This window comes from Ambystoma mexicanum, chromosome 6q (genome assembly GCF_040938575.1).
Source record: "Ambystoma mexicanum isolate Mex_15411 chromosome 6q, UKY_AmexF1_1, whole genome shotgun sequence".
Lineage (NCBI taxonomy): Eukaryota > Metazoa > Chordata > Amphibia > Caudata > Ambystomatidae > Ambystoma > Ambystoma mexicanum.
The window spans coordinates 974,954,826-974,973,121 of NC_090937.1; the positions used below are offsets into that span (position 1 = coordinate 974,954,826).

The following is an 18,296-nucleotide window of genomic DNA, read 5'->3' on the forward strand; positions in this document are numbered from 1 at the left end:
ATGACCAACAAACGTCCCCATAATTAAGAGGAGTTATTCCCAGGAGCGATGTTTGAAAAGACCTAAAAAAACAGGTCACGATCTCAAAACATTCAGCATGGATGGCGCACTGAAATTGGTGGAAAACTGCAAAAAGAACACTTTCCTAAATACTTTTAGGGGACTACTTACAACTTTTAAGTAGTTTCCTTGCTGCCTTCACTCACTTCTCATTAAACATTGTAGAGTACGTGTTTCCATCTGTAATCATCAAGCATCCTGTGACAAGGCAATTCAAAGCACTGCTAAAAAGCATACTCACTTTGATTAGGTCTTGGGATGTTTAAAAAGATGAAATAAAGATGGTTGGTGAGGCCATTGGGAATAGACACTATTATAAAAAATAAAATACCTTAAATAACTATTTCCAAATAAAATAGATAAGTCTGCACACTTACTTTTGCGTCTGCATTTCCATTTCATGGAAGTAAACCAAAACATAGGACATGATGAGGTTAGTCTGGGTTGGGAAAGCAGTTTCTTTTTGCAACTTTCCTTCCACTGACAACAATGGAAATACCAGCTATGTGCTATGGCTTAAACTGTGTACTGACCTTTTGGGGTCAAGCAAAGCCTTATGGCTTTACTTACCTTGCTCGACTTTTTGGTGGCCCTAGTCAGCCCATAAGGTTATCAGTGCAGCAGGACAATGTCCCAAGTGTGAGATACCCCTTCGGTTTTACATCTCCTTACTATGAAGTGCTTCATGGATTATCCTTTTGATGTGCCCGGGACAGACTAGTGGTGGCAGACTAAGTCGTACTATTTTTCTGATGCGCTTGCATGTACATTTTTTACATAACAGAATGCCATTTGAAGTACAATATATGCAAGGGCCATGACATGTGGCTTTTCCCCTGTCCTTTGCCCTTCTTAGGTCAAAAATTGTCATGGGTGGCATGCACTTTGCTGGATCCAGCTTGTATTACCAGAGAAAGTGAGGGTGTGATCTGGACAAATATGGGGGCCGAGATGGTCTCGTCTCAATCCACATTTCAGCCAGCATAGATCTTGTTGCTGGCCAGATGTGGGTTTTAAGGCTCTTTGACTGGACAGCCTTTACCCATTGGGTGCAGACCCTTGCCATTGGAAGGGTGGGGCAGACCCGGCCTGAATTTGGTAGAATGGGAGTCCTGCAGCAGTTTCTCAGAGCAAAGACTGCAAAGTAGAGGAGTCAGCACTGAAGACCCAGGAGACAGTGGGGGATGACCAGCATTGCCAAAGCCAAGTCCTGGTGAAGCCCTTCCTCTCACTGCGACCCTCGATGACCATTGCTGGTGCTTTGACCGTTGGACTGGTGCCATCCTAGGAGCTGTCCAACATCTGCAGGGGGCTCACAGCTGCTCCAGACACCATCCCATGCTGGAGCTCGGTAATCTGCAGGCCGAAGACTTGTGGGCGAAGACCAGCGATCCTGCTTTTGAACAGAATGAAGAGGGGACTTCATGAAGCAGAGTCTTCCTTGCCACCATAATCTTGCCTGCAACCCCCTGACCTGGGTGACCTTCCCTGCTGCTGCCTCTGCCTTTTTCTAGAACGGCAGAGGCAATAGGGGAAAAGTCTCCTTTTATTATGGGATCTGTTGTGGCTGTCCTGCTAGAAGACCTATGGTACCATCATAATGGATTGCAGAACCACCATCTAGCCCAAACTAAACCTACTGTGCATCCGTGGCCCCTGGACCCACAATAGAAGTAGGTGGGCCCATTGATTCCGAGCACCTATGGGGTGGTCACTCACAATCAGTTTGGGGCTTGAGCATGCATACCCGTTTCTGCATCCAGCCAAGCACCCTCCTGACAGCGATTGTATGGGCATAAAGTCCATTTCCTAATTCTCCATTGCCCAGTAGTGGCAGTTGGAGTTCTGGCCAAAGATCATCCCCAAGGCAACCCATTAGTGTGGTCGGATTGGGATAATACCCCTAAAATATGTGTAATTACCCTTTAAATCCCTATAGTGGGTACAGCTGCAGAATAAAGCGACATATTGGCTTGGCTAAAATTTATTCTGGGGGACGTTCAAGACTTTCTGCTCCCTCTGCAGCTTTTTGCCTGGTACCGACTGTTGCAGCAGTACGCCTACTTACCTAGTAGGAAGGACTGCTGAAGTGGCAGGATCATTAAAATCCTAAGGCAGGATACAGTTTAGGTTAGTGTTTCAGAGATCACGCCTTGACTTTTTCATTACCCGATTTAGACTTCAATGCCTAATAACTTAGTATATTTGTGCACTCCTGTATTGTCCATTATATTTGTGTTTTATATGTGATTCACCGTACCATTTCACCAACTGCATATCTTGCCAAGTATGCCTCGTGACCTGCTCACAAACTAGCGTGGCATCTCAGAACCACCCCCCAGTGCTGGCCCTGAAAATCCATCTTAATCTGCATAGTTACATTTTTTGTTTATTAGAAAACCGGCACTTATCAGCTAGGCACATAATCCCACTACACAACTTTAAAGATGAACACTTTGGGGAGCAAAACTGGTTAATTAAACCCAACAAAATGGTTATTAGAAATGTTCCTTTGAACTATATACTCACATGCTGGAAGATTGAGTAAGTGCCGGAATATGGAAAAGAAAAAGAAGAGCCAAGTAAATTTACGAACAGTTTGGGAATAGACGTCATGAACTGCAGGACACATTCGATTAGGACCACAAATAGTACCTTAATGACATCTACCCAGTTCCATCCTCGTGGGAGCTCCCCTTTGTTATCTGCAGATTAAAACAAAAAGAAAATCATTAAAAAAAAGGTATTGATAAAAAAAAAAAAATATAGGCCTTTTCATTTGTGTAAGCAACATTAGCTAGAACACAGTTTACAGGGTTGGTTAGAATAGCCATAGTCGTAAACTCTCGGGATATACGCCAGTCAGCCAATGGGTTGCTTTTGCCAAAATGAGGAACACCACCATTTTAATGACTTGGCCAATTCAGGAAGTTGTGGACAGACGATCACAAAACAGATTAAATATCATTTACAAACAGTTGCCTACAGTGAGATGTATTTTCAATCGAATTTCTGTATGCAACATGGGTCGCTAGCAGGACTTACTTTTCTATTGGCTAAAATGCACACCCATTCTAAACTCCCGACAACTGACAATCGCCCATACCACAGACATCCGCCCCCCACTATCACTCCTCCCCGGACCCCCCACCACTATCCCGCCCGAGTGGGTTCACCTACAGCGCTTTGAGGGCAAACCAATGACCCTTTTGATTAATGGCAAACAAAAAATGTATCACAGTACAAGAAAAACAAAAGGACCATTTATGTGAATAGAAAAGGCTTTAGTTGAGAGGTTTTGCTACATTAAGCACATCATCAATTATTGGATAACATGGGACTAATTAGAACGCGTGCGTTTTAGACTTTGCAGACTATGGTCAGAAGATCAGTTGCACTTTTTCTTTTATCCTATCAACTTGCAAAAAAGTAGGAGGCAATCCCCAGAAGGGTACCTGTACAACAGCACAAACAGTGGTACATAGACCGGGAACAAAACAAAATAGGCGATTACAAAAGTGTAACATTTGCCCATGGTGGGCAAGTGCTGCAAACTAAAGAGGAATACTGTAAAGATGTACAAAAATACATTATACTGCATTGGGAGTGGTGGGGTCCGGTAGGGGAGAGGGCTGGGAGTTCCCCCTTTGGCCAGTAGCTGAAGTTCAAGCAGAGCTTTTGAAGGGATCGACCATCATCTGGCTTTGATTGTATGGGCAGCTGGCTCCAACGGGGAGAAAGAACAGAAGTGAGAGGAGGCAGCATGGATGAAGTTGAATGCAGAGAAGAAGTGGAGGTAACGAGATTGTGAGTGGACCAATACAATCAGCAGGTAGCAGAGCAAGACCATTAATAGCTTTGTAGACCAGAAAGAACCTGAATAGGGAGCAGTTGTGTGTGGAGATCCAACCTGCATAGTATCACTAGATAGAAGTGGGGAAAGGATCAGTTAAAACTGTAGGGAGTGCTGGTAGCCAGGCTGAGGACGGTCTAGAGAGGAAAGATTGGAGCAGAAGGCCAAGAAGTAGGCAGGAGCAGTAGTCTGGTCTGGTTTACTGAGCATAAGAATGAAGGTTAGATGTTTTAGTGTAGAGGAAGCAATGGACGAATTTTACAAATGTTGAGAAAACTAAAACAAGCAGCTGAATCAGTGGCATTAACTGTTGTCATTAGGTCACCATCAAAGAAGATTGCAAGTCTGAGTCATGGGAGAAGGAAGCAAGAAGGTCAGGAAGGAATTGGGTGAGCAGGTAGGGATGGCATTGGAAGCAGGGAGAAAGAAGTCTCTTGTTTTCAAAGACTTCAGCTTGAGGCAGCGGACAGCCAACCAGCGACGGATTGCAGTGAGGCAGTTGCAGATCTATTCGGAAATGGCTGGTGTGAAGGAGGGAGAGGAGAACATTCTTTGAATATTGTCAGCAAAGAGGGGACACTGAAAGCCAATGATGAGAAGTCTATTTAACACAGATGTAGAGGGTGAATAGCATGGCGTCCAATGACTGTCCTTTTGGGGAAGCCAGCATGGAGAATTATGGGGTTAGAGATTTGAGAGTTCAAGGAGATTTTAAAGAAGCAACCTTCCAGGTAGGAGGGAATCCATTCTAGAGCAGATTTACAAAACCCAAGGTCCTGTAGACTGAGGAGTGGTCATTGTCAAAGGTGGTAGAGAGGGCCAAAAGGATGTGTACTAAGACTTTGGAGTGAGAAAGTTGGAGACCTGCATAAGTGCATTCTTGGTGGAGTGCTTACTGGGAAAAAAAGTGGCTCTTCAAGGCCATTATCCTTAAATGATTTGGCTGAAGAGCACCTGCTCAAGGAACTTTGAGTGGTGTATGAGAGACAGTAGATGCTAGTTTGCCGAAACAGGTGGGTCAGTAAAGGGTTTTTCAAGAGGAGTATGACCGCTGCAGATTTGAAGGAGGAAAGTTAATGTCCAGCAGAGAGGGATTATAGAGCTCAGATAGCAAGGCGCAGGATTGATGCCAAGTGTTCACTGAGGAGCAAACTGGTCAATATGGGCACAAGGTCAGCTAGCACTTTGAAAGATGGGTGCTTATTCAGTACAGAGTAGAAGAAGTGAGGAGGAAGAGATGGAGCACAGGAGGAGGGTGGGAGAGAAAGATAAGTGCTGTAAGAAAGTGCCACATTTTAGGGATTAGAGGAGAAATAAGAAAAGTGATAAGCAGAGAAGGGCGGAGGAAAAGGATATTTGGAAGTGTGAGCAAAGATCGGAGAGTACACTACGTTTGCGGGGTAACTGCAAAGGGAGCAGACCTTTTTGTGAAGTAGGAGGATTTTGCAGAGTTGAGGGCAACAAGGACATTTTTGTAAGCTAGGAATATGGTGGGGGTCAGGAATTTGCACTTTCAAAGTCAAAGATATTCCTTATACGGTAAGTCTTTGCGACTTCAAAAGGCTCACACATTACTCCATTGCAGCACAGTTGGCCCAATACAAAGGTATTGAAACTCGAACCTGATGATTTTATATTAAAACTGGATTAACATGGACAGGTTTTTATAAACAGACATGTGCATTGCAAATCAATTTTGATATATTTTTCTTTTGAGGTCACAGAAGGTTTTAAGGTAGGTCAGAGGTGGACTAACGAGGGGAATCTGTCTTTCCACTTTACAGGCAACCTTGTAAAAGTTTCCCTCCTGTTGAAGTTCAACCATTGCTGGTAGAATCCTTGAGAACTAACAAGGTCTCTAGATCACATACAATCAGATGGTGGAAAGAAGGATGGGGAAATGATCAACTAACAGTATTTAAAAGAGATTAAAAAAAAACAGCGGCATATGTGGATAATGCATGGATGATGGATGTGCTCTAATCACAATGCTAAAACAAGTTTAAGCCGGCAGTCTTCAAAGAACTTACAGATTTTGGTACAGACCGGTCTATACGCACAATCCAAAAGGGAGAAGACATCCGAAACTTCAAAATGAAACCAACTATTAGATCCATGGCCCCAGGTAGCTCTATACATCAAAACACAAACTAGAACTATGGGTCAATAGCAGAGGTCTGCGAGATCTTAGAGGGTGGACATGGCTGAGTCTACAAGGACTCCACATATATGTAGAAGGAGCGCAGCCACAAGACTGATTCAGAGCCTTAAGTTTGATCAAAAAAGGCCCTGCAGTATCTGGTCAGGCATATGTTTTTGGAATGAGACGCATGCAGATTCAAATCTGGTCTAGAGGTTTAAGAGCGCTGAATTCTACTAGGGCACATGGAACGTCCTGCACCAACCTTCACATGTGCGAAGAATACCCTACTTCAATAAAATCTGAATAGGGATTATAAAAGGATCACCTATGCTGTATGTGAAAAGATTAAACATAAAAAGGATAGTATGACTTTCAGAAAATAAGAGCCATTCACTCTCATGCTATTGATTTTATTCCTCTGACCCAACTATATGAGGAAAGGAACAAGCCATCACTTACATTTAGATCAGTTTTGTTTTAGCACAGTCTTTGTCAAAGAACAAAAATTGGCTGAGGTGGGAAATTCAGAGCCCATCTGCACAGATTCCTGTAGTTTGTGCCTTCAGATACCAGGGACAGAAACACTGGACTCCAAGTTGAGTGTTGCCAAACATCTGCAATGGCTACAGATCAAGTGGGGTTAACTGAGAAGCCTACAGATGCAGAGGTTACTCTGAACATATTGTAGCCAGCAAGGAGTGGTAATAATCTATTGTGTAATGTTGAAGGATGTATTATAACACTAACAGCAAAGCATCACTTCTCTTTGAGTGGAATAGAGCAATTGGTTGTTTCCAAGAGACCAGGTAAAAAAGCATGCAGTGCTTGAGAAAGATTATGAAAAGAGCTAGCCCTGCGACAGGTAGGCTTATAGCTTGCTTAAAGAAATAGAGCATATGGACACTGGGCATAGGAGATGTGTGGTTGGTTAGTGAAAAGAAGTCCCAGGAGCATCTGCCATATTAAATGCTTAGTAAAATCCTTGAGCATCAACAAGGTCTCCAGATCACATGTTTCAACTCCTAAAATGATGGGGTGGTGAAAAGGATGGGAAAATGTCAAACTAACTTACCTTTCTCGTTAAGGAATAGAAAAACAGCAGCAGCTAATGGATGGATGGATGGATGACGGGTGTGCGCTAAACACAGTACCATAGCAAGTTTAAGGAGGCAGTCCTTTCATCTTTCTCCCTAATAATTTATGCATACATCCCAGACTGTAGCAGGGCAAGCTGCTGATCAATTTACTAAACTTCGAAGCAGACAAAAAGGGTATGGCCCGCAGTACTGCCTAGTCTTGGGCAGTATCTTGATCCAAAGAAGCATGGCTAAACATTCAAGTTTAAAAATAAAATCAAGTTAAAAAATAAGTTATAACTGCTTTGTTCCACTCTCAATACTAAGGGGCTGATTCACAGAGTGCTTTCCAATGAGATTATGCCATTACAAAAACGCTTCTGTGAATCAGGCCCGAAGAGTGCTCTTTGCGCAAGCCATTTCTAAAACTGCTGCTCGTAAGAAAGACAGCAATGACTAGGTAGTTAGTGGATTATCAGACCTCAGCAGATAGTAAATCGCAGGGGAACATTAGTTAAAATTCATGGATCTGAAAACAGGTAATAAAAAAGACATGTGCGTGGTTCACTATACAGAGGTCAACCCTAAAAATGCAAAAAAATCTTTCAGCCGTGCAAGACTAGCAATTACTGTTCTCATTGGACCATAATGCAGTAACTGCTGTTCCAGAGTAAATTAAATCACGCATTTGTCATCAGGAATCTGTCGAGTTTATATATGGGCCATAATCATAATAGATGGCCAAGAATTTGGCCAGACAAAGACTGTCTTCTATTACAAGTTAATTTCATGGTGATAACAGAAAGATACCAGAAATGGGTTTCTGTGTAGCTAGGGAGGATTTAATATACACAAACCATGATATTTTGAGACAGTTACACTCTGAACTTAGATTTTTGTTAAATATAAATTTGTTAAGAATGGCTTTTTCCATTGGCCCCAAACCCCCAGCCAAAGGAGAATGGGTTCCATCATTAACTAGTCTAAAAAAAAAAATTAAAAAAAAGGCATGTTTAATTCCATGTGCATCGTATCATTTTATGCAGATTGGGGAAGACCAAACCTCTTTTCCAAAATGGTATTTTCCAGGGTACCTAGTGGAGCAGTAACAGCAAATACAGCACCATATTCGGACACTGCTTTAGTACATTTGAAATAGAATCGCAATAGGTTGGGAGTTGAATCTTTTTTCAAAGCTAGCAATGCTTTCCAAGTACTTTGTCATTTTGGCTCCTAATTTGTGAATGTGCCGATTGACCTTTAAAATTCGACAAGAAAGGGACACCCAGGTAATCAGACTGTACCATAGGTAGTTTCCGTCCCAGAACTCAAATGAAATACTTCCGTTTACTACGTGTACCAGTGGAAAGCAAATAATTGAGGCAGATTTCACTACATTTTGGGTTAAGTTAAGCTTTTGCATTAAATCTGTATAGATAGACGTCAAAACAGAGGTGGCTGTGCCAGTAAAACAGTATAGCCTGCATATGCAAGAACCAATCTAGAATTTGATCCTACATGAGGAACATCAGCGACAAATTTATTTAGCGTATCAGACAGGCTGTTAACGATACAGGGGAAGATATGCAACCCTGCCTCAAACCTCATTTCATAGTGTAATGACATTGAGGTGCCTTTTAAAGATTACTGTTACACTGCCTGACGCAACACACTCGATCGGCATAGATTAAGCTGAAGCCAGAGATCATAGCTTGATCTTGAGGTGGTCTTGAATTGGGTGCGTGACATGATTCAGTAATTATCCTGATGCCATATGTATTGAAGGACATATTAAACACCTTAGCAGATATTAACCAAGGTAGGTATTCATTTGCGCTATATTGTTGAATTTGTTGGGTGGAGGGCAGAGAGTGGGTTGAGGTCACAGGTTTGACTAGTAAGTCAGGGGCTGGTACAAAATAAGAATACATTCTCCTGTATGCCCTCAGCAATAAGCCAATGGGCAGCATGATGTATATCACGTGTAATGGGAAAGTAAGTCTGCCCTAAATGGATTCACTGTTCCTTGTAAATTTCCTTTTTTTTTGGGGAATAGCAGATTGGCATAGACCTGCTGGCCCCTAGTGCATCAACGTTCCGCCCGCTGTGTAGAATGCAGATAAACCTACACATAAGTGCGGCAGTCTGGAAAGGAGCGCGCTAGTGGCGGTTTTAGGCCACAATTGTTAAAACAGGACATGAAAACAGATGGGCCGTTGAGGAAGGAGCCTCCAATGTGCTACAAGGAAACAATCATAGTAAAAAATAACACCAGGGAGGCCTAATCATCTCGGGTATAAAAGGCTACAAGTAACAATTGAAGAGTAAATCATTTACAATAATAATGTGTGAAAAGTAATAGTAAAACACAGAACAAGCAGCAGAGCCCAATAGTGAGTCAGGTGGGGATTTCACTCAGCGCTCTGTAGTCTATGAATTAATTAATGGACTAGCCTCTGCATGGAGCAATAATCTTCACCTCAGACACTTCACTTTGGTGCCATTACCACTGCACTGCCCTCTGAGCAGCCTCACATTTTTGCTGCTATTCCCTCATCTCCCTGCCCCCAATCATTGGAAGGCTCTACCTCTGGCAATCAAAATATAGCCACCTTCAAAGAACATCAACCCACCCCAAAAATGCTCCCTTGAAGGACCCCATGCCCAGTCCCATATATTTGTTCCTCACCTTCACCAATAACCTATTCCAATATTTTGTTTTTTCTCCGGTTATTGTACATATTATTTAGGACTGACCATTCATCACCCTGCCAATACTGCTTGATGACCTATTCTCTTGAACATCATGAAAAGGAAAATGCTCAGCCTACCGTCATAATTCTTGCATAACATTTCTGATTGAATGGTAGATTTGCCTGTGCTCAAATAGAAACAGCTTGTGGCTATACGCCTTTTTCCATTTTCTGGTTGTGACCATTTGCACCTTTACCATAAATTACAGCACTATTTTGTACCACTAGCTGTAGCGGATGCCGTTCTCCAACTTTATTCATATTTTGCTTTCTTGGATTTTTCCCCACTTCAAAATGACAATCCCATAAAAAAACACCCATCCAATCCAACTGGGAGGTAATGGATTGTGCTGCTTGGCCATATCAAACTTGAATAATAGCAGGGAGACCCCTTAATGTAGGTGTAGAGGAAAGCAGAGCCTTCTACTGTGACGGAACTGAGCAACAGAACATGCAGATAGCATGAGCAACAGGATTCTTCTATTGTTGAGAGGCTTTGCAACAAGCTTCTACTTCCTGGGCTAGAAATAATCAGATTAACAATCCACTTGATGGGTGAAAAATACCCATAAAAATGGACAAGCATGGAGAGCGCTTAGCAATTCACCAGGGCATTGTTTGCTAGTTACTTTAGCAGCTCCCCAGGCTAAAAAGAAATAATCAGAAATGCATTGCACACTGATCGTGTGCATCTTTAAGGTGTGTCCCACATATTCTAAGACCCTCCAGTAAGAATGATCAGGAGATTATAGACAGCCTACTGATACTAGTCAAAAACCTCACCATTATGCCCTGCCCAAGCTTTGCAGCTCAACTCTGCCCCCATAGCCTACTGCAGGGTGGAGTTCAGAGTGGACTAGCCAAGCCAGCTTGGGGTGGCACTGTGAACAGAGGAAGCAGCAAAGGGGTGGGTATTATCCCTAACAGTTCCTGTAATTCATTAGGGTAACACATTAGGTAGACAAACACACAAGGTTGAGGGGGTGTAAGGGGAAGGGTTACCAATTTGGGCAGGAAAGTAAGTGTCCAGGGACAGAGTCCATAAAGCAGTACAGGATTCTCTCTAAACAAAATGTGGCAGAGAAGCCCAATGTAGCAGGGAAGACTTTCTAGATAAGTGGTTGTCACCATGGAGCCAAAGCCTAAAGCTGGGTTCTCATTTAACGAGCTAATAGGAGTGGTCTTCCTTCTAAATGAACAGATTACATTTAAATTCCCAATTACAAGGGTTGGGGGGGCACAGGGGGTGGGAATAGCCTCAGGATTTGAATAATTTGGTCAACTTAGGCCAGAGAAGAGAAACACATGGTGCCAGTCACATTGGAGGTTGCCATGGACAGGAGATGGTCAGAGAGTGTAGGCCCTTGTGATTTGCGGAAGGGCTCGCTACGAGTGGGAGTGTGGTCATACAAAAAAATAAATAATAACAACTTAAGCAACATCAAGTACCAAGCTTGTCAAAACCTCACTCTACATCACACCCAGCACCCTTGTGATGAGACTCAACACACCTGTCTTATCTGCCAACTTCCGTTTCTGGGATTTAGTCAACTGCTCTTTTTTATCCTTTTTCTTACTCGATGAGACATCAGTGATTGCAATGGAGTCATTTCCAATTAAAGTCTGGGATTGGATGAATAAACAAAAAACATTTAGTGTAAACAGCTCAGTAAATCTTAAAACAAAGCACAATTTTTAGAACCAGAGAAAACCAAAAATTAATTGAGGCCCAAAGATTATGTGGGAAGGCACATCAGACAGTGTCCTCTTTCAGATATCACAGATAATCAAGATCAGCAGGCAATCCATGCTAGCACCTACTTAAACGTCAGCTAAATCAAGAGCACAACGATCTACAATTTTGCACTACTGTAAGCCAAGATTAAATGGCTTACTATTGACTTTGTTGTTACACCAATTTAACAAATAATCAATGTTCTAGCGCCATCATAGGTCTCCTTATAAGCTTCAAGAAACAAAGAAATATATACTCGCCACATTATTGACATACGGTTGGTGATCCTCCATAAGCTGTTCTTGGTTGTCTTTGGCATATTCAAAAAGTGTGTACGTCATGGAGGTCCCTATATTAGCTTCAACTTGCTCAAGTAATTTATCTAATATGTTCTGTTTAATAGCTGGTGATCTGTAAGTAATTCAAAGTATGTTGCGTTCAGAGACAGTAACAATTAATAAAAAACATGTGAAAGAAAAAAAAAAAAAAAAAAAAAAAAAAAAAAAAAAACACTACTTACATGCTGTTATTGAAGAAAGCGTTCATAGATATGGTGGGGGCAGTTTCTGGGTAGCTTTCTGGCCACGATATGTCCATAAGGAAGGCTTTGGGATCCCCATGTTCACCTACCTAACAGAAATTAGAAATACAAATGAAATTGGTTCCTAAAGAATGCAAAACAGGTGTTTTAAGGCAATGACAAAGCAGATTTAGATATCAATTGGAAGATTTTAAAAAGTAAAGTTTGTACAAAATTATTCCAAGTACCTAGCAAATGAGCCACAGATTCATTGCACTTGGAAAAGGCTACAGTTTCAATGTATTTATGGATACTGCATAGCGGTCTTCTTTCTGCTTGGATGTCAACTATCAGATGCCTGTACATGGAAGGCATGGGTGCACAACATATGGGCCACGGGCCAGTTGCGGTCCGCCATGCCATTTTGTCTGGCCCGCGAGGCACAAAGACTTTCCTAATGGAGTGCGGCCCAGAAGCAGCATCGGCCGCCCTCCATTAGGAAAGTCTTTGAGACTCTTCTCTTCTGGGCAGGACAAAACACTGGCCCTCATTGGCTCAGCACACACGCACTACGTCGCTCCTATGAGCCACGTAGTGCGTGTGTTCTGCACCAATGGAGTGCCAGCACTACGGCTGGCATGGTCAATAAGGCTTGATGCCGGAAGACCACTCCAGTTACCTCGCCAGCGGTCCAGCTAGCCTGCCTTCCAGCACGTCCGGTAAGTGGTCTGTTTGTGTGTCGGGTCTGTTCTGCTGTATGGTTGTGTTGTGTATGTTGAGATGCAGGGGGGGAAGGGGGGGGGCTCACGTGTGCATGAATTTGTTTTTGTATGTTTGTTGAGATGCAGGGGTGGGTGTGGCTGTAGTGTGCCTGTATGCTTTCTCCCACTGCTCCTTCTTCGGACCTTAGTAAAAAGAAGAAAACAACTGCACATTCTAGGTTACATTGCTTCCTTCGTAAACAAAATAGCAGTGGTCAAATGCTATTTTGAGGTATTGTAGACACAGCAGCCATTTTTTTTTTTGCAGCTTCCTGTTGAAGTCTCAAAATTACCGCAATTCCTCAAACTAGCCCTTGACCACTGATAAATATTTGTATTTACAAAAATGGTCCAACATGGATTTTTCAGTGTTTGTTTATGCCCCAGGCAGTCTTATCCCTTCTCCCTCGAATATAGGGTTTGACCAAGACGTGCACAAATACCAAAAATTGTATGTTGCATTGTAAATGAAAGTATTTGTCAGTGGGCAGGTGCTACTTTGAGCAACTGTAGACCATTTTGAGTCTGCCATGTGATCATGAACTTGCACACTCTCCCACCCTCTCCTATTTTTTTTTAAAACCTTTATTTATCGAACTTGACAATACAACAGCGAAAGACGAGCATTACATAGTTTGTAGGCGAGAATACATTCAGTATGCACAATGGATTGTAACTTGTACAAACAGTGCAACATCAGTAGGTGCGAAGGCCATCAAAGATATAGGTAACACGAGGACAATCAAAGCATATAAATTAAGTAGACTTGGGACCAAAGAGGTTTAGACGTCAGTCGCATCTTCAGTGTCAGTGGATAAGGAGGAGATGTATGAAAGGAAGGGAGCCAAGATGTTTCTTGGTCTAGATACTATGGGTTGTAGGTGTATCCAGTACTCTTCGGTGTCAGAGGCCCAGGTGACAGCACAGAGCCACTCAGCATGTGTGGGGTATCTAGGCTGCAGTCAGAGCAATAAAATACAGCAGGTCGCAAGAAATGGACATGGGCCCGCCAGTTTCCTAGAGTCCCGGCCCATCCTGGGAAGTTCATGAAAAACAGGGAGGGGGTAATAATGCAGTCTAACATATCAGATAGGGATGTGCACCCCTCTTCCCAGAACTGGGTCAAGCGTGGGCATAGCCACACCATGTGTATATAGTTTGCATCATCAGATTTACATCTTTGGCATGTGGGTAAATGATCTTGTGACATGTGGTGCAGTCTGATCGGGGTAGGATGGAACCTATGAAGTACCTTAAACTGGATCAGTTTGAACCGTGAATTAAATGAAATCTTGTGGGTATGGGCACACATGTGAACACAGCGCTGGTCTGACATCTAGATCTTTACCCCAGGAGTCTAATCTTGGTAAATGGGGAGGTTGCCTTGCTCTGGAGGGTGATGTATAGTCTAGAGACCTTCCCCTTGAAGGTCAGTTTAGAATTTCTGACACTAGTGGATCATCGGGGAGGGGGGGGGGGGTGTTGGGGGTAAATCAAGGGCAAGTCGGAGTCAGTTCTTAAGGGAGTGGCACAGGCCTGCATAGTGTAACCAGTGGGAGGGTCTATCTCGTAGGGATTCCAGTAGGCCGACCATTCAGTGACGATGCCCTGTTCAAACGAATCTCAGACAAAAAGCAGTCCGGCCCCCTACAACTGGCGTGTTGTTGCGGCGTCCACACGAGGAGACCCTGGAAAGAAATTCCAGGAGGGAAAGCCACCATGGAAAGGGTGCGAATTGCCCATTAGTTTCCACATTTTACAGAGGGCTAGGACTGTGGCTCCAACTGGGTCAAGTGGTTCAAATTTCGTTTTGCAAGAAGGGAGAACCATCGAGCGAATGTCAAGCCTGTACGTCGCAAGACGCTTGAGTTTAACATGGAGGAGGGAGGGCAGGGGGGTTCTGTAGTAACAAACCAAAATTATGCAAAGTGGGCCTGGGCAGCCACCCAGTACCCCTCGAAGCTAGGGGCGCCAAATCCGCCCTTTGACATTGGGGAAGTCAGCTTTCGGACTGTCAAAAGAAATAATAATTTAGCATTTATATAGCGCTAAGAACCCTCCGGTATCGGAGCGCTGCTTATTAACCACAGTGTGTGGTGCTCATTTATCGACCTCGGAAGGATGAAAGGCTGAGTTTGGCCCTGCCGGGATTCGAACCTGCGTCAGCAGGCTCTGCACAGATGTCAAAGCGAGCGCTCTACTGGCTGTGCTATCGGACCGGCTGAAAGTACCGATAGTTTAGGTAAGTGTTGTAAAGTATTCTGGGCCTGGCCATATAGGGACATTTAAGAATCTGTAAAGGGGGACTGCGCATGCGCGAGCCGCGCATGAAGGGCTAATCGTCTCGGGCTCCCGGCGGCCGCGGAATATATCCTGTAATTATTCCGCATATCGGAACCACCCGACCTCAAGACACAGCACCCCGGTGGCGGACGTCCCCAGGCAACAATAGCTGTGGCCTGGGGCGAAATCGGACCCGGGAAGGCGAAGAACGCGACCCCGGATTCGCCGGTGCGAGACTTGCCGCCATTGCCGTGTGGCTGCAGAGCGGCCGCTCCGCCCCTCCCCCCCTGAGCCATCGAGGTGCGGGCACTTCATAGAAGGCAGGAGACGGCCCCGAACCGACACCTACAGGCTGCAACCCGGAGCCCCTCTCTCCCCGTGCCACGCAAGGCAGCCAGAGGCCTGCCCACGCTGCCGGGCCGGGCGGCATATGAGAGGAAGAGGATGGGGGACGAGGCACGGAGTTGAGAACTCTCTGCCCCTCCCCCCCCGCCACTGGTGAGACAGCAGCATCTGGGGTTGAGCCGCGACGCAGACACGGGCAACACGGTGTCGCGCTCCCCCCAACAATACCGACAAGGTACTTGGAGCCTCTCCCCCCCCTACCACCACCCAACGAACCGAGGTAGAGCGTCCCGCATGAAGGAAGGGGCACACCCCCCTCCCACGACAACAGAGCTGGGTGAAGGGGACTGAAGGCACTCTCCGCCCCCACCTCTAGGAGCACCCTGTACTGGTGACTGTGCGCATAACCTCACCCCCACACTGCGAAAGGGCTTAAAAGGCCCGGAGGACTGGCCACAAAGCGGCAACTTTGGGACACGATTGCTGGAGGCACAAAGGCCCCTGATGCAGACCCATAGCCCCACTGGCAAAAAGTTCTGGACACACACCCCACAAGGGGGAACAACTCCCGGTGGGAACGAGCATTGGGGCAACCCCCCCCCAAAGCTCTACCGGACCGCCGCAGATCAAGGGCCTTGGGCACCATTACCGCTGGGAGACCGGGCCGTCACCCTACAACCAGGTCCCTGGGAGGATAACACTCCTACAGAAGTGCACGTGGTGGGGTGTGCGTGACTGGCGCCTGAGACAGCGCCCCTCTGCGCTTCAATCCACTCAGGAACAGTACACATTCGAGACGGTGGGCACAGTCCTCACGTGTACGCAACTACAAGAAGCCCCCCCCCCCAGTGGACCATAGACTCTCCAACAAGTATACCGGACCACCCAGAACTGAGGATTGGCGCTTAAGCAACCCACGCAGCCCCTGCTTCGAAACAGAGACAGAGTGGCAAAAGATAGACGACCGGCGAGCCCACCCCGACTTGGTCCCCTCGGCAATCCCCGCGGTGCATCCACACGACCCACCCGGGCCTAAATCCTCACATAAACCACCGACTCGGCCATGGGCAAAGACAAGGTCAAGCGGCAAACCCTGCAGAGTAAAATGGACCTTTACACAGTGGAGGCCCCCTCCCGCCAGGAGACACAAAACCCGGCGGAAGCAGGCAACATGGAAGGAACTCAGGACCCCCCCAACTCTCCCTGAATGACTTAATGAAGGCAATTGGTGACTCGAGAACTTCGCTGGAACTTAAAATAGGAGGTGTCTCCACGGAAGTATCTCTCCTACGCCAGGATCTCCGCAACCCGTCGTACAGGGTCGGAGAAGCGGAACAAAGGGTGTCGGATACAGAAGATAACGTCCGTCAGTTGGAACAACAACTAGCCATAATCGCCCAGAAAGTCAACCAACTTGAATACCGGGCCGAGGACAGTGAGGGCAGGGCACGCCGCAACAACCTCAGGATTCTCGGGATCCCGGAGAGAGAGGAGGCCCTAGTGTCGAACTTTTCATAGAGGACTGGCTACCTCATGTCTTCGCCCCCAAGAAATTGTCGAAATTCTTCTCTATCGAGAGAGCACATAGGGTACCCACTGGGAGACCCACCCCAGGAGCCCCGCCTAAAACAATAATAGCACGCCTCCTCAACTACCGGGACCGAGACGCTATCCTGCAGATGGCACGGGCCTCCGGCCCGATCACATACAACGGCTATAGAGTGGGGTTTTTCCCGGACTATACCAAAGAGGTCCAGAAGGCTCGCCAGTCATACGACTCAAGAAGAAACTTCACTCCTTGTCAATTAAGTTTGCTCTCTTCTTCCCGGCGATACTCAAGGTCCACCACGAGGGCACGACCCATTTATTCCACAATCCCAAAGCAGCATGGGATTGGCTCGAAACACAGATCCTCAATGGGCCCATAGCCCGACGCTCGCCCTCCGGACCGCCTGCGTGCAAACCCGGGCCCGGGCAGCGCTCGCCACCCTTCACCCAGAGACCCGGAAACCGCATCGCCACAGCGTCCCACCCAAAATACCAGAGAACGGATGAGGTCTGGGCACCACAGAACCGAACTTGCCACGTGACAACACGGAAACTACATCATTGCGGCCGCCACCGTTCAAGTACCGCAGTCTCCACAAGGGCTACCACCCTAGGTCGGGTCATCCCGACGCAGTTTAAGTTCATCAAGTTATAAGTTCAATGTTTGGGCGACAGGTGCTCCCAGTTGGGGGCGGGAGGGGGGGGTAGTACAGGGTGGGGGGAGTTTTGGGGAAATCGAGGAAACAGAATCACGAGAAAAGAAAGATGGAAACCGACGAGAGCAGACAAGGCAAACAAATACTGTTTTGGGCCAGGACCAGAGACACAAGTATCTGCCAGCCTTCAGGCGCTCCAATGCGAAGCGGCCCCCGGATGTCCCCCAAACAACCCCCCCCCCCCCCCCGAGAGCAAAACGACATACGTCCCCGGGGGGAAAAATGCAACTGCCACTAATCCTCCCTGCTACCCCACCAAATAGACTCACGCAGACAGGATGAACTCCAACAAGGTGACAATACTGTCCTGGAACGTCAACGGCCTCGGCTCCAGCATAAAGCGGAGACTGGTGCTCCAGTACCTAAACCGACACTCGCCGGACATTGCCCTCTTAAATGAGACGCACTTGATAGGCACAAACACCAACTTTTTCAAAAGGTCCCACTACTCGAATGTCTACCATGCCGGATTCACGAAAGGAGCCAGGGGCACAATGATTCTC

At 45.8% G+C, this 18,296-nt stretch overlaps 1 protein-coding gene across 1 annotated transcript in view; it reads right to left on the reverse strand.

The window, feature by feature from the left end:
• RWDD4 (RWD domain containing 4) overlaps nt 1-18,296 on the reverse strand; it is a 139,264-nt gene that overhangs the window by 39,402 nt on the left and 81,566 nt on the right. Inside the window, exons 3-6 of the mRNA XM_069630209.1 lie at nt 12,141-12,250; nt 11,881-12,031; nt 11,397-11,508; nt 2,590-2,765 (exon numbers count right to left, since the gene is read on the reverse strand). Of these exons, the coding sequence (XP_069486310.1) occupies nt 2,590-2,765; nt 11,397-11,508; nt 11,881-12,031; nt 12,141-12,250 (549 nt within the window). The remainder of the gene's footprint in view (nt 1-2,589; nt 2,766-11,396; nt 11,509-11,880; nt 12,032-12,140; nt 12,251-18,296) is intronic.